At 40.7% G+C, this 16,232-nt stretch overlaps 1 protein-coding gene across 2 annotated transcripts in view; it reads left to right on the top strand.

Moving 5' to 3' along the window:
- fam168a (family with sequence similarity 168 member A) overlaps window positions 1-16,232 on the top strand; it is a 138,216-nt gene that overhangs the window by 106,122 nt on the left and 15,862 nt on the right. The window contains exons 5-7 of one of the 2 annotated variants that reach the window (XM_073044025.1): window positions 1,968-2,110; window positions 11,288-11,462; window positions 13,221-13,351. In XM_073044025.1, the coding sequence (XP_072900126.1) occupies window positions 1,968-2,110; window positions 11,288-11,462; window positions 13,221-13,333 (431 nt within the window). In that variant the 3' untranslated portion in view covers window positions 13,334-13,351. Of the gene's footprint in view, window positions 1-1,967; window positions 2,111-11,284; window positions 11,463-13,220; window positions 13,352-16,232 lie in introns of both variants that reach the window. The other variant, XM_073044024.1, reaches the window with a different exon arrangement.

Raw genomic sequence — 16,232 nt, 5'->3', positions numbered from 1 at the left:
CTCATTTTTAAAATGACTTGACAACTTCAACACTGAACCTATGTTTAAATGTCAAAATGTTCATCCAGAGCAAACAAGATCAACGATTATTTGAAATTTCATGACAATTAGCCAGATTCATATTTACAATGCAGATCATTTTCATTGGGGCTAAGTTAAAGACAGAAGATTCATCAGCACATCTGCATGAAGGCACCTAACACAAATTCTCCATCAAAGGGTGGCATTCTCCTGTTTCTATCACATTTTTTGTGCTTGGAAATGGGGTAAAAAGAGTTAGGAATCCTATTGCTTAATTCATGAATGATAAATCATTTTGAGGCATGCTCATCGAAGATCCTTTTGCACCTGGTTTTGTTTCCAGTATCATTTTTCTGTCTGTTTCCCCATGCCACATTTCATACAATGGTGGTCGGTTGGCTTAATTTTAGTGCATACTAATACTGCTTTGTAACCAAGCACTGATTAACCTTTTTCCTTTCCCTGAAGAGAGGGGAAATCTCTGCTCAATTCCACATCTGACAGATACATAACTCAGGATGAGTATGTATCTTACTACTTTTAAAATGTAGATGTTCTGTATAATTTTTGTGTAAGCTGTTTTTGAACACTTTTATTTTGCCACACAGTAAGTAGTTTGAGATTTTTGTCATTAAGGAATATTGCAGTCCTTTGTCATAACTATACAGATTGAAAGCTATGGCTGCATAAAATCCTATCTCGTATAAGAAAACTTGCAAGATCCAGGATGTAATATTCATAGCAAAACAATGAGAGTCAGCCTGTTATGTAAAAATGACCTATGTTAATATTATTCCAGCCATAAATTATTCAGTTGTGCATAGAATAAAAACAATTTTAAGACAGGATTAGTTAGTGATCCAAACCTATTTAAAATATTTTTGTACTAAATTTTCCACTGGATGAAATAGCTAGTTCTCAGCTCTAATCACTTTGTTACAAGCTTTAGTAAAATCTAGATTAAAATTTATGTAGTTATTTTATAGAACATGTATTTTGTATAATCTGCTAAAGTTTTAAAGCACAGTTGTTGTTCTGACCCAGAATTTGCTTGGAATATATAGGGTTTCCCTGCACCATTATTGGTTTGTAAACTGTGAAGAATTGCTTATAACATCAAATGGCTAGTTGATTTGTCTGTTACATTGTCAGCCTCCTGAAAAAAAGGTGCTCATTGTTGCCACCCCTTGTTTTCAGAAATTGCCACATCTGTGCTATTATTACAAATTGAATTTTCAATAGTAAATAGTGGCTTGTACTTGACATGAAGGTCCCTTTATTGGGGAGACTGCTCTGGCAATTCCTTTTATTTTCCCTGGTTCCTTGAATTTCGTGAGCTGTAGAATTTTGCTTCTACATAGAGTAAATTCCCAGTGTTCTAATTATAATTTTTCTTTGTTTTCACCCACCACATTTTTGTTTCTCTTCTAATTTGGCTCCAATTCAAATTATTTTCTATAATCCTGTGTGTCCTTTACAAATTGAAAGGGGGGGGGGGTGAGGGTGTGAATTTTTTTAAAAATTCCTAAAAATTTGTGTGCATATGTAAGATTCCCTGTTCCAGCAAATCCTTGGTTATTATCTTAACCAATTAAATCGTTTATCTAAAGTTGTGTGCCACAGCAGCTTAGAAAGAGTAGAAAGTTTACTGCATGCTCTTGAGTTAATGTAAAAGTTACTTTTTCTTTGTTTTTGTTTTCCATTTTGGAGTTAGCATTTAATTCTTGAGCACTAGATTTGTTTCTAAATTCAATTAGAAATTGAGGGTTTGTTTACTTCTGATGATTTTGACAGAAGGATAAGTGTCAATTAAATATGAGGAAATGAGAGTTGAATTAACACTTTGATCTTAAAGCTAAATATGAATTCCAATTTAGAAATTATTTGGAAAAGTAAATCAGTTTGTACTGCTTTTCTTGTGCTTTTAATTGATTTTATCTTTTTAGGATACACTGGAGGAACCCCCTACAAGGTAGCACCTACTCAGAGTAATGGTGCACCACCACCATATTCTCCATCTCCAAACCCTTACCAGACTGCCATGTATCCCATTAGAAGTGCCTATCCACAGCAAAATCTGTATGCCCAGGTAAATGTAATGTGAAATCGAAGTGTGACTAATGAACTGATTAAATTTGCATTGAATTGTGGCATGATTCATGAAAATAGTACACACATCACACCAATTAATTCCTGATAATAGGTGTATAATTGTGCGGTGGACAGGATTGCTGATAGTTATAATCATGAAAGCTCTGATCTATTCTCTCCACTTGGTTTAATCATTTTTGTTTGCTCTTCATCTGTAGTCATCAATGCAACGAGATATTCCCTGTGATTATTTATTCTCACTCGTGGCTTTACTCGGTGTCCTGGTAGACCTGTGTTGTCAATTGACATAGCTACAAGTTTATCTGGTAATTAAATTAACCCTTGTGCAGTGTGTTGCATTACAAAACAGTTCAAAGAAAAATAGTTCAAAGTAGTCTAGCTTAAATGTACCTTTAGGATGGGAAAGTTACTAGTGATTGGGTTCAAATGACACTGAATTGCTTGGAATATCAGGTAAAAAAAAACCTTTCTGCCAGATGTGTTAATGGAAAATTGTTGACAGAATTCATGGTGCATTTGTCAAATTTAAATTTCACTTATTTCTGTAAGTGTAGCAGGCAAGTATATAGGATCTAATGTGCATGGAGAGAAATAAACATCACAGAATTAGCTGAATGACTTGCCATATTCTGCCTTTGCCAATTGTATGGGGAAACAAATGAAATATGAAATGAGGCAGTTTTCTCATCTCCCTATCTCTCTTTAACATGATTATACAATGGGTACCCACATCAAATGGCTAATCTGGAGAATTTGGCCTGTGGGATCTTCTGCCAATTTATTGAACACACAGTAGATCCTTTCTGCTATGCTGAAGTACAACATGAGGGATTTTGGCTGATTTGAGTATAATTAAGTGCAAACAAAAAAAGCAAACTACACCTGGTGTTTAACTGAGATTGCAGGCTGAGATCTAAAATAGTATGGTGAAAATTAAGCCAGACATTTTTTCACAAGCAAGAGAAAATCTGCAGATGCTGGAAATCTGAGTAACACACACAAAATGCTGGAGGATCTCAGCAGGCCAGGCAGCATCTATGGAAAAAAGTGCAGTTGACATTTTGGGCCGAAACCCTTCGGTAAGACCCAGGTTTGCTGAGTTTCTCCAGCATTTTGTGTGTGTTAGCCAGATATTTTTTGTTTTGTTTTATTCCTTTTTCAGGGACTGGGTTGTAGACAGACAAATTAACACCCATCCTGAATTAGTCTTGAAAATGTGTGCCATCTCAAATTACTCTAGTCCTTATAGTTAAGAATATAACACTCTTGGGTACGGCATTCCAGGTGTTGCAGCCAACAGCAGTGAAGGAATGATATTCCATAGATGCTGTATGACTGCGGGGGGTTGGAGGGAGAAGTCCCTGCAGACGCTGTCCTTCCTAAGTACAGATGTCTGTGCCCTCATTGATAGAGCTTATGAGTTTAAGTTCCATTTTAGCTAACTTATTTCAGTCAGTAACTACAATGGCTTTGGTAGAATGCATTCCTGCAATTTTTACAAGGTGATGGAAGGAATGATGGAGGGGGTTGATTAAGGTGGCAGTCAAACAATCTGTTGTTTGAACATCTGTTGTCAAACATTGGTGTTTTTGAGCCTGCATTTTGGGTCTATGTTCATCCAGTTAAGTGGAGAGCATCTATTATACTTCTAGCTTCAAACTTGTGTCTTTTTGATGGTGTGAAACTTTGGGGTGTTCAGAAGCTTGCTGCTGGATACGTGATCTCTGATTTCCTTATGTAGCCGCATTACCTAGTCCAATTGAAGTTCTAGTGAATCATAACCTCCAGGATGTTGAGGTTACCATTGAATATCAGAGCATAGATGGAAAATGAAGGGTGACTTTACTTGCTGCTTATAAGATCATAAGACATAGGAGCAGAATTAGGCCATTTGGCCCATCGAATCTTCTCCACCATTCGCTCTTGGCTGATTTATTTTTATTTCCCCATTTTTCTTGCCTTCTCACTGTAACCTTTGATGCCCTTACTAATCAAGAACTTATCAATCTCCTCTTTAAGTATATACCCAATGACTTGGCCTTCACATCCATCTGTGGCAATGCATTCCACAGACTCACCACTCTCTGGTTAAAGAAATACTCCCTCTCTGTTCCAAACGGAAGTCCTTCTATTCTGAGGCTGTGCTCTTTGGTCCTAGACTTTCCCAATATTGGAAGCATCCTCTTCATATACTCTCCATATAAGCCTTTCAATATTCAGTAGATTTCAATGAGATTCACCCCCATTTCTCCCTTCCTCCCCCCCCCCGACTCATTTCTTCACTCCAGTGAGTACAGGCGTAGTGTCATCAGATGCTCCTCATATGTTAATCCTTTCATTCCTAGGTTCATTCTTGTAAGTCTCTGGACCCTCTCCAAAGCCAGCACATCCTATTAGCCTATTTCTGTATGTTGTTAAGGCCTTGCAGGATGCACTGCTTTATTTGCTGAAGAGTTGTGAATGGAATTGGACCTGCAGAACTGTCAATGAAGGTGTTCGCTTTTTGACCTCATGGAAGGAAGCTATGACTTGGAGCTATGATGTTGTGGCCAATACAGAGACTTGGATGGCTCAGGGGCAGGAATGGTTACTTCAAGTGCCAGGCTTTAGATATTTCAGAAAGGACAGGGAGGGAGGCAAAAGAGGTGGGGGTGTGGCACTGCTGATCAGAGATAGCATCACGGCTGTAGAAAAGGAGGAAGTCATGGAGAGGTTGTCCACGGAGTCACTGTGGTTGTAAGTTAGGAACAAGAAGGGGTCAATAACTCTACTGGGTGTTTTTTATAGACCACCCAATAGTAACAGGGACATCAAGGAGCGGATAGGGAGACAGATTCTGGAAAGAAGTAATAATAACAGGGTTGTCGTGGTGGGAGATTTTAATTTCCCAAATATAGATTGGCATGTGCTTAAAGTGAGGAGTTTAGATGGGATGGAGTTTGTTTGGTGTGTTCAAGAAGGTTTCTTGACACAATATGTAGATAAGCCTACAAGAGAAGAGGCTGTACTTGATCTGGTATTGGGAAAAGAACCTGGTCAGGTGTCAGATCTCTCAGTGGGAGAGCATTTTGGAGAGAGAGTTGTGATCACTATCTCCTTTACCATAGCTTTGGAGAGGGACAGGAACAGACAAGTTAGGAAAGTAATTGGAATAAGGGGAAATATGAGGCCATCAGGCAGGAACTTGGAAGCATAAATTGGAAACAGATGTTCTCAGGGAAGCATACAGCAAAAATGTGGCAAATGTTCAGGAGATATTTCTGTAGAGTTCTGCAAAGGTATGAGACAGGGAAAGGATGGTAGGGTACAGGAACCGTGGTGTACAAAAGCTGTTGTAAGTCTAGTCAAGAAGAAAAGAAGAGCTTACGAAAAGAAAACTAGGTATTGATAGAGATCTATAAGATTATAAGGCTAGCAGGAAGGGGCTTAAGAATGAAATTAGGAGAGCCAGAAGGGGCCATGAGAAGGCCTAGGTGGACAGGATTAAGGTAAACTCCAAAGCATTCTACAAGTTTGTGAAGAGCAAGAGGATAAGATGTGAGAGAATAGGACCAATCAAGTCTGACAATGGAAAAGTGTGTATGGAACCAGAGGAGATGTCAGAGGTACTTAATGAATACTTTGATTCAGTATTCACTACGGAAAAGGATCTTGGCAATTGTAGGGATGACTTGCAGCGGACTGATGTGCTGGGGTTTTTGGAAAGCATCAAGTTGGATTAGTCACCGGGACCAGAGGAGTGTACACCAGGCTACTGTGGGAGGTGAGGGAGGAGATTGCTGAGCCTCTGGCAGTGATCTTTGCATCATCAATGGAGGCAGGGAAGGTTCCAGAGGATTGGAGGGTTGCGGATGTTGTTTCCTTAATCAAGAAGGGGAGTAGAGATAGCCCATGAAATTATAGACCAGTGAGTCTTACCTCAGTGGTTGATAAGTTGATGGAGAAGGTCCTGAGAGGCAGGATTTAGAACATTTGGAGAGGTATAATATGATTAGGAGTAGTCAGCATGGCTTTGTAAAGGGCAGGTCGTGCCTTATGAGCCTGATTGAATTTTTTGAGGATGTAACTAAAGACATTGATGAAGGAAGAGCGATAGATGTAGTGTATATGGATTTCAGCAAGGCATTTGATAAGGTACCCCATGCAAGGCTATTGAGAAAGTAAGGAGGCATGGGATCCAAGGGGACATTGCTTTGTGGATCCAGAACTGGCTTGCCCACAGAAGGTAAAGAGTGATTGTAGACGGGTCAGTGACCAGTGGTGTGCCTCAAGAATCTGTTCTGGGACCCTTACTCTTCGTGATTTTTATAAATGACCTGGATGAAGAAATGGAGGGATGGGTTAGTAAATTTGCTGATGACACAAAGGTTGGGGGTGTTGTCAGAGTTTATACCGGGACATTGATAAGGATGCAAAACTGGACTGAGAAGTGGCAGATGGGGTTCAACCCAGATAAGTGTGAAGTGTTCATTTTGATAGGTTAAATATGATGGCACAATATAGTATTAATGGTAAGACACTTGGCAGTGTGGAGGATCAGAGGGATCTTGGGGTCCAAGTCCATAGGACACTCAAAGCTGCTGCGTAGGTTGACTCTGTAGTTAAGAAGGCATATAGTGCATTGGCCTTCATCAATTGTGGGATTGAGTTTAGGAGCCAAGAGGTAATATAGGACCCTGGTCAGACCCCACTTGGAGTACTGTGCTCAGTTCTGGTTGCCTCAATATAGGAAGGATATGGAAACTATAGTAAGAGTGCAGAGGAGATTTACAAGGATGTTGCCTGGATTGAGGAGCATGCCTTATAAGAATATGTTGAGTGAACTCGGCCTTTTCTCGTTGGGGTGACGGCGGATGAGAGGTGACCTGATAGAGGGTGTATAAGATGATGAGAGGCATTGATAGTCGGAGGCTTTTTCCCAGGGCTGAAATGGCTAGCACGAGAGGGCACAGTTTTTTTTTTTAATTTTTTTTAAATTAGTTTTTCAGAACATTTTACAAAATTAAAAGCCCCAAATCCCAGTGGGGAGCATTAATACAGTGCAAGATTAAGCATACAATAACAATATTCTACAAACGAAGAGAATTTAACAAAAAAGCACCTAAATTAGAGACAAGTGAGCTTAGTGTCCTCCCCAATCCCCACAACACAAAGAAAAAAACAACAACTCCAGACCAACCACCACACAATATAGAGAGTATAAGTCAGGACAATCAAACTCCCAGACTGTGAATATACACTTAGTAACAGAGGATAATAGTGTCTACTACCAGAAAAAAAAGAAAAAGGGAGCTGAAAGCAAGGGACCGAAAAGAAGAAAAAAAAGAAAGAAAAAAAAAACCCTAGTCAAGAGGAAGGTTATGAAAGTACTCGATAAAAGGTCCCCAGACCTTATGGAACTTTAGATCCGAATTAAGAACTGAATAATGAATTTTTTCGAGGTCCAAGCAGGCCATAATGTCGTTAAGCCATTGCGCATGAGTGGGCGGGGCAACATCTCTCCATCTGAGGAGAATCAAGCGTCTCGCCAGGAAAGAGGCAAAGGATAGTATTCGGCATTTGGTCGGACCCAGACATAAATCTGTCTCGCCCCAAAAACCGAACAGAGCAATTAAGGGGTTAGGTTCTAGGTGCTGATTCAGAATACCCGATAATGTAGTGAAGACATCTTTCCAGAATTTCTCCAAGCTAGGACAGAACCAGTACATGTGGATGAGAGAGGCCACGCCCCTCTTGCATTTATCACAAAGCGGACTAATGCCAGGGTAGAATCGAGATAGTTTAGATTTAGACATATGGGCTCTATGAACAATCTTAAACTGTAAGAGGCAATGGCGAGCACAAAGGGAGGTTGAGTTGACCGATTTGAGAACTGAGTCCCAGCTCTCCTCGGATAAGGAGATATTTAAGTCCTGCTCCCAGGCCATTTTAATTTTATCCACAGGGGCCCGTTGTAAGGCTGCTAGTTTATCTCGGATAATTGAAATTAAACCTTTACCTAGTGGATTAATGGAAAGAAATAGGTCCATAGCATTTTTCGTAGGCATTGCAGGAAAGTTAGGAATTAAAGGAGCAGTAAAGTGTCGGATTTGGAGGTATCTGAAAAAGTGAGCGTTAGGCAGGTTGAACTTAACGGAGAGCTGCTGAAAAGAAGCGAAGCGATTATTAATGAAGAGATCTTCAAAATATCTAATGCCCTTCCTGTACCAAACATGGAATGCTGAATCGTACGTAGTAGGTAAAAAAAAGGTGATTATGTGCGACAGGGCTAGAAACGGAAAACCCCTGGAAACCATAGCATTTCCTGAACTGAGCCCATATACGCAAAGTGTGTCTGACCAGAGGATTAGCTATTGATCTGGGCAGACTGCTAGGGAGTGCAGAGCCAAGAAGTGCAGATATGGATAATTCTTTAGTGGAGCTCAACTCCATTGCCACCCAGTTAGGGCACTCGGGTTGACCGTGGAAGAAAGACCAGAAGGCAGCACAACGTATATTAGCTGCCCAGTAATATAAGCGAAAGTTAGGTAAAGCCATGGCCACTCTCTTTTTTAGATTTTTGGAGGTGGATTTTATTAATTCTAGAGCGCTTATTCTGCCACAGATATGACAAAATAATAGAGTCTAAGGAATCAAAAAAAGATTTAGGAATAAAAATTGGGATAGATTGAAATAAGTATAAAAATTTGGGAAGAACATACATTTTAACAACATTAATACGACCTACCAAGGTCATAGATAGAGGTGACCATTGTACCAGACTCTGTTTTATAGCATATGAAAGATTGACAAAGTTTTCACGAAAGAGAGGGCACAGTTTTAAGGTGCTTGGAAATAAGTTAAGAGATGTCAGCGGTAAGGTTTTTTACGCAAAGAGTGGTGAGTGTGTGGAATGGGCTACTGGCGACGGTGGTGGAGGCAGATACGATAGGGTCTTTTAAGAGACTCCTGGAGCTTAGAAAAATAGAGTGCTATGGGTAACCATAGGTAATCTCTAAGGTAGGGACATGTTTGGCACAGCTTTGTGGGCCGAAGGGTCTGTATTGTGCTGTAGGTTTCATATGTTTCTATATTTTTAAGCAGCTGAAAATGGGCCAAGGACAGTACCCCAAGGAACTCCTGTAGCAGTTCTGGGTTGAGATGTTTGTTTTCAAATGACATTGTTTGAGGAATGACTCATATCATTGGAATAGTTCCCCATTTATGTCCATTAACTTTAATTTTACTACGAATCCACAATGATGCCTTTGGTTATATACTGCCTAATGTCAAACATGTTATCTTTTCTGTTCCACTCTTTGATCCAGATTCATAGAGCACCACAGTACAGAAAAAGGACCCTCTGCCCATCTAGTCCATGCTGAGCTGTTACTCTGCCTAGTCCCATCTGACACCTGGACTATACCCTTGCAATCCACATACTTACCCAACCTTCTCTTAAATGTCGCACTCAAACCCACCTCCACTGGCAGCTCGTTACAAACTCACGCCACCCTCTGATTCCCCTGAAATATTTCACCTTTCACTCTTAACCTGTGACCTCTAGTTCAAGTTCCACCCAGCCTCGGGAGGGAAAAAAGGCTGCTTGCATTCATCATTTTGTATACCTCTATCCCTCTACAATTCTCCCCCCATTCTCTCATGTTTGAACTGAAGCGGTGACCAGATCTTGAGCTTAATGGAGCTGACAAAACTCAAATTGGGAATTGGCAAACAGGTATTAAAGAAGAGGCTTGATGAAACTTCCCTAGCAGTGATTGACTGGATTAGATTTGTATTACACTTTGTGAATGAGACGTGTGCAGTTAATTTTCTAACATTGTTAAGTAGATTCCCTTGTGGCTCTGCTGGAGCAGGAGGAGGCCAAGGGAGATCACCTGCTCAGTACTTCTGATTGATCAAACCTGTTTGTAGATGTCTTCAGTTATTGAGGTGGTCCTACCTTTACTGACACTGGAGCTGTTCCTGGAGTGTTCACTTCCCATTTCTGTTTAATATTCTACCATTTGCTACTGGATGTAGTACAGTGAGTTAGCTTTGCTTGTAGAATTGCTTAGCTCTATATTGTAAACTAGTTCTGCTGTTTAGCAAACATGCCTTGTATTGCAGCTTCACCACGTGGGAACTACAATTTTAAGATGCATCTAATATTGCTTGTGCCAAGTGCTTCTTTGTAACAGTAGATTGAGGAGTATGTTTGATCAAGAGGTTGCAAACTACGATGCAATTTTCTGCATCTGGGGATGGTCCACAGTACCACCAAGATGGCTTGTTTCAAACTGCAAAGTCTTCTGTGTCCATCCATTTATTAGGACAACAGTGCTTCACTCTTTCCTACTCTCTCCCCCCACATCTCTTTCCTGCTTGTCCATGCCTACCTTCCTTTATTTTTGGCCTCATTTCCATCCCACCTCCAGTTTTCTGTCCTTGCACCAGCCCTTTCGTTCTCGTATTGTTTGCCCCACCAAAATTTCTTGGCTGTTGAGTCCTCACTTCCCTTTCCACCTATCCTTGAACTTTCCCTTCCCCTCTCTTGGTCCTCCCTTTCCCACCATCAGTTTTTCCTCTGAGGTTCTGCTGCTTCACCGCAGCAGGAATTGGAGCCAAAGCCATTACCTGTTGTCCCAAGTGTTAGCTTGTAGCTTTGAGTAAGTTCTGCCTTCACTTCTCCAACTTGATTTCATGCAAGTGGGAAACCCTGTAGATCATGGTCTCGGGAATTTGGTGTGCTGTTCTCTGCTGTGTTCAGAATTTGGATGTAAGAATAAGACAGCAAAAATCTAGGCTACACTCAGTGTGACACTCCCTAGTTGATTTTATCTAACAGCTTTTATACCACAAAGTCTGAAGTACTTGACAGTGATGATACCACAGCAAAATTAACTGATCTATGTATGTATTGTTTTATCATAAATGTGTAAATTTTTAAAGCATTGAGATGTGCCATCACCAGAAAACTGGCATTTTTGTATATGCATCAATGTGTTAATAGGATGGACTACCTTCTAGAACCAGTCTTTATGGTGATAAACCTTTTAAATTTTGGTGAACTGAAATTTTTGTTTTAAGTCAGCTTTACTATGATGTGTAGCATACACACTTAATAAAATATTGTGTTAGATTTTAGCTGATTTCTGATTTTGTTTTTAAGCAGGGGGCTTATTATACACAGCCTGTGTATGCAGCACAACCCCATGTAATTCACCATACCACGGTAGTGCAACCCAATAGCATTCAACCTGCAATTTACCCGACTTCTGTCCCTGCGCCACGGACCAATGGGATGGCTATGGGTATGGTTGCTGGGACTACCATGGCGATGACAGCAGGTAGGCAGTCTGTAGATGTATTTTTAGTAGTACTGTTGGCAAACAATGTACAGCAGTTGTGTTAATAATCTAGAGAAGCACTCTTTAATCTCTCAGAGTGGACATCAGTATTTTAATGCTGAAGTCAGAAAGCACCTGCATTCAGAAATGGAGAAGGTAAATCAAGTCTTATTAAATTCAAACACGGCTTATTAAATTCATATAGGCATCCAATGCCTGTATATTTAATCTTCTTGGGGAATTATTACACAAAGCTGGATATTTAAACCAGCAAAATTGAAGGGTGGCACGGTAGCATGGTGGTTATTGCAATTGCTTTACAGAGCCAGCAATCACCAATTGGGGTTTGATTCCCGCTGCTATCTGTAAAAAATTTATATGTTTTCCCCATGATCACCTGGGTTTCATCCCACATTCCAAAGACGTACAGGTTAGGGTGAGTAAACTGTGGGCATGCTATGCTGGCACCAAAAACGTGGTGACACTTGCAGGCTGCCCCCAGCATAATCCTCAAACTGTGTTGGTTGATGACGCAAAATCAACACATTTCATTGTTTTGATGTACATGTGACAAATAATGGTGATCTTTAGTTTTAAGTTACTTTGGATGGTTATACTGCTATTGTGACTCTTAAGGTAACTGTTACATATACAAGTCTGTAGATCCTAAACTATAGATAAATCTGAACAGAAATGATCCTTTACCTTATCAATAAGCTGCACCCCAGTCTTTAATGTCAAGGCTGGTCGCTGATTGAGTTACCACGGTCATTAAGGATACTTCCATAATATCCTTCAAGTTCAAGAATATGTATAGTGTAGTCACTGTTCATTAATTAAGACTTTTCCTTGGGTCGTCCTTTGTAACCACTTGGAGTGTGATTTTGCAGTTATTATGTGGTTAATTCTCTAGGGCTTGAGTAAAATTTTGTGGATGCTGGGATCTGGAACATTAAAAATTCTCAACAGGCAAGGCAACTGGAGAGATGAACAACAAATTCAGTGAACATTCATGAGAATAGTTCCAAATAAAAGGTCATTAACCTGAAATGTTTAGTTCCTATGTCTTCACAGATGTTGCTGGCTAGACCCAAGTATGTTCAGCATTTTCTTGATTCCAGCATAGGATTTCTTGTTCTGACAAAATTGCAGCCAAAAGAACCAAACTGACTTTCCTAATAAAGGGTCTCAACTTGACCTGAGTTCTTGCTTTGTTTTTTGTTCGTAATTCCAGCATTCGCAGTCTCTTTTGTCCTCGACGTAACGAAATGTACTTATGTCCTAACAAAGCAGGAATTTTTTAAATATTTGGTGTGGTTGTTGCACTCAATCGTTTCCTGCATTTCTTGTTTCATTTAGTCCTTTGTAATAGGAAGAATATGAAACAGAATTTTAAAGTGTCAAGTTTGAATGGGGATATCTTTAGATTCTATTTTTTATTCTATAATTTTCTCTTAATCACTCAGTTGAACTTAAAAAGTTTAACATTTGTAGATTATTTCAGTAAACACCTGAAAACCATTTGAAATTTTGCTGTGAAGCAGTTGTACATTTTATAGCTATTATACAAGATGAAATTAATGTTTACTTGCTGTATAAATCAGAACAAATAAGTGAAAAGTATAGGTCAATTGTGTTAATGCTGTCTAGCAATTTGTCACAGTTCTGATTCAGTTTGTTTCTGTGCAGAAAGTTACTTCCCAGCACCTGAAATGTTGTTGAACTGAAGCTTTTTCCATTTCTTCCTTCCCTCAAAAGGGACTCTGCTGACCACGCCACAACATACTCAACTAGGACCACATCCTGTTTCTGTGCCAACGTACAGGACTCAAGGAACACCTGCGTATAGCTACGTACCTCCACACTGGTAAATTCGCAAACCAATTCATGTAAGTTTAAGAGCTTGGGTGGGGTGCAGTTTGTGAAATGTATAATAGAAACATAGAAGCATAGAAAACCTACAGCACAATACAGGCCCTTTGTCCCACAAAGCTGTGCTGAATATGTCCTTACCTTAGAAATTACCGAGGGTTACCAATAGCCCTTTATTTTTCTGAGCTCCATGTACCTGTCCAGGAGTCTCTTAAAAGACCCTATCATATCCGCCACCACCACCATCGCCAGCAGCCCATTCCACGCACTCACCACTCTGCGTTTTAAAAAAACTTACCCCTGACATCTCCCTTGTACCTGTTTCCAAGCACCTTAAAACTGTGCCCTCTCCTGCTAGCCATTTCAGCCCTGGGGAAAATGCCTCTGACTAGCTACACGATCAATGCCTCTCATCATCTTATACACCTCTGTCAGGTCGCTGCTCATCCTCCATCACTCTTAGGAGAAAAGGCCAAGTTCACTCAACCTATTCTCATAAGGCAAGCTCCCCAATCCTGGCAACATCCTTGTAAATCTCCTCTGTACCCTTTCTATGGTTTCCACATCCTTCCTACAGTGAGGCGACCAGAACTGAGCACAGTACTCCCAAGTGGGATCTGACCAGGATCCAATATAGCTGCAGCAGTACCTCTCTCCTCCTAAACCTCAATCCCACGATTGATGAAGGCCTTCTTTGCTTTCTTAACCACAGAGTTAACCTACACAGCAGCTTTGAATGTCCTATGGACTCGTACCCAAAAGATCCCTCTGATCCTCCCCACTGCCAAGAGTCTTACCATTAATGCTATATTCTGCCATCATTATCCAGATCCCCCCCCCCCCCCCCCCTTTACGAAGGTAGAGCGTTCCTAAGAAACCTTTCTTAAGCCGAAATGATGTAAAGCAAAGAGCCATTAATTTATATGGGAAAATTTTCCGTAAAAGTGAAAACCCTCTTTGTAATGCAAAAACAGGTTACTAATGTAGGTCTTTTGTAAAAAGCGAAGCGGCGTAAAGCGGGGGACACCTGTACCGTTGTTAATATATTCTTCCGTCATGGTAAGTTTCCTGAGTCAATATATAGGGGGCTCTGCCTAGCACAGTGTAATACTGGACCTTAGGGAGCAAGGCAGGGCAGGTAACTGAATTGGCTGTCAGCAAGCACATCGACTCCAGTGGCTGTAATTCTATTAAGATAGTGATGGAAAAAGATAATAAGGGCATAAAGCATATGGCGAGAAGGTGGGTGTATGGGGTTGAGTGGGGTCCAGGATCAGCCATGATAGAATGGCAGAACAGTCGATGGGCTGAATGGTCTAATTCTGCTCCTGTGTCTTATGGACAGGAGCACAGGTTTGGGTACTGAATTGGAGCAGGACTAATAAAGGATAATTAGACAGGATCCAGCAGAAGCTTGATTGGGTGAAACTGTTTGAAGGGAAAGAAACCAATATCAAATGGAAGACTTTCAAAAGTTTGATATCAAGAGCCCAGGAGTAACATGTAACTGTTAGGATGAAGGGTAAACTCGGCAAGTTTAGGGAACCTTGGTTATTGAGAGGTACCGTATTCTGGTCAAGATAAAGGAAGCATACATTGGATTTAGAAGGTTAGTCCCTTGGTGACTATATTAAAAATAAAGTATACTTAAGAGATAGTGCCCCAAGAAGATGGCATCCATCATTAAGGATCCTCACCATCCAGAACCACCTCTTATTATTACCATCGTGGGGGAGATGTTACAGGAGCCAAAAGAAACCACACTCAAAGGTTTAGGAATAACTTCTCCCCTCTGCCATCAGATTTCTGAACAGTCCATGAATAGTATGAAGTTATTCACTTTGGAAAGTCAAATTGAAAGGCAAAATACGGGGTTAATGGCAGGACACTCAACAGTGCAGAGGAACAGAGTGATCTAGGGGTCCATGTCTTTAGGCCCCCTCAAAGTTGTCGTGCAATTGGATAGGGCTGTTAAGGTGTATTGTGTATTCGGCCTTCATTAGTCGGTTGAATTTGTTACGTACCCCGTAACTGGGTGTTTGACCAGCAGAGAAAGAAGAATCCATTGGAGTCTGGTGGTACCAAACTAAAGGTGTTTATTAGTAAACTACACAATACAATATCAAAAATGCAAATATACATATAAAACAAGTTAGCAGTAATAAACCTAAAAGTGTAGGAATAATAATAATCAATAATAAACAAGCTCTATCGATGTCTAGGGGTAAATGAATTGTCATAGGAAAGTATAGAGTTCAGTTCATAAATGCTGAGGTGTTTATGGTTGTTGTATTGAAATCGTTGGGGAGAGAGAGAGAGCAAGCGAGGTGTAACAGCAACAGCTGCGGCAGGCAAACCTTTTGTTGCTTTCTTAATCCGTCATGTCGTTGTGGCCATTCAGTTATGACCCCTCTGGTCTTCAGCTAAACAGTTCTTCTGTGGTGGACTCGTCACTCTGGCATGAGTGGACACACACACAAGTCCCCACCAAGCCCTGCTGTAACACTGTGAGCTTTACTGACCGATCTCCTGGTTTGGTCTCCGAAGCCCCCACCTTTCTGTGGGTTCCCAACACTCAGTCAGTGTCCACTGGTGTGTCTGAACGGTGTCTCTCCAGACCTGTCTTTTATCCCCACTCACGGGGTCTCAGCTATCCATCAACTCTGAATGACTGTGTCTATCAAATCAGGCCACTCCTGCTATCTCCTGAGGAATGTTAACGAGCAAAGTAAAGTTGTTGTAGTAGAAGATAAATAATCCAGGGAGAGTCAAAATACAGTAAATGAACAGTCTCTCTCCCCCTCTTATCTGTAGCAGATGTTCTTGCCTGGGCTTTATGTGTATATATATCTCTCCCTCTCCCTCTCCCTCTCTCTCCCCTCCCCCCTCCCCCCCCCC

This window comes from Hemitrygon akajei, chromosome 4, assembly GCF_048418815.1.
Source record: "Hemitrygon akajei chromosome 4, sHemAka1.3, whole genome shotgun sequence".
NCBI classification, from domain to species: domain Eukaryota; kingdom Metazoa; phylum Chordata; class Chondrichthyes; order Myliobatiformes; family Dasyatidae; genus Hemitrygon; species Hemitrygon akajei.
This window is presented reverse-complemented; position numbering and strand designations above follow the sequence as displayed.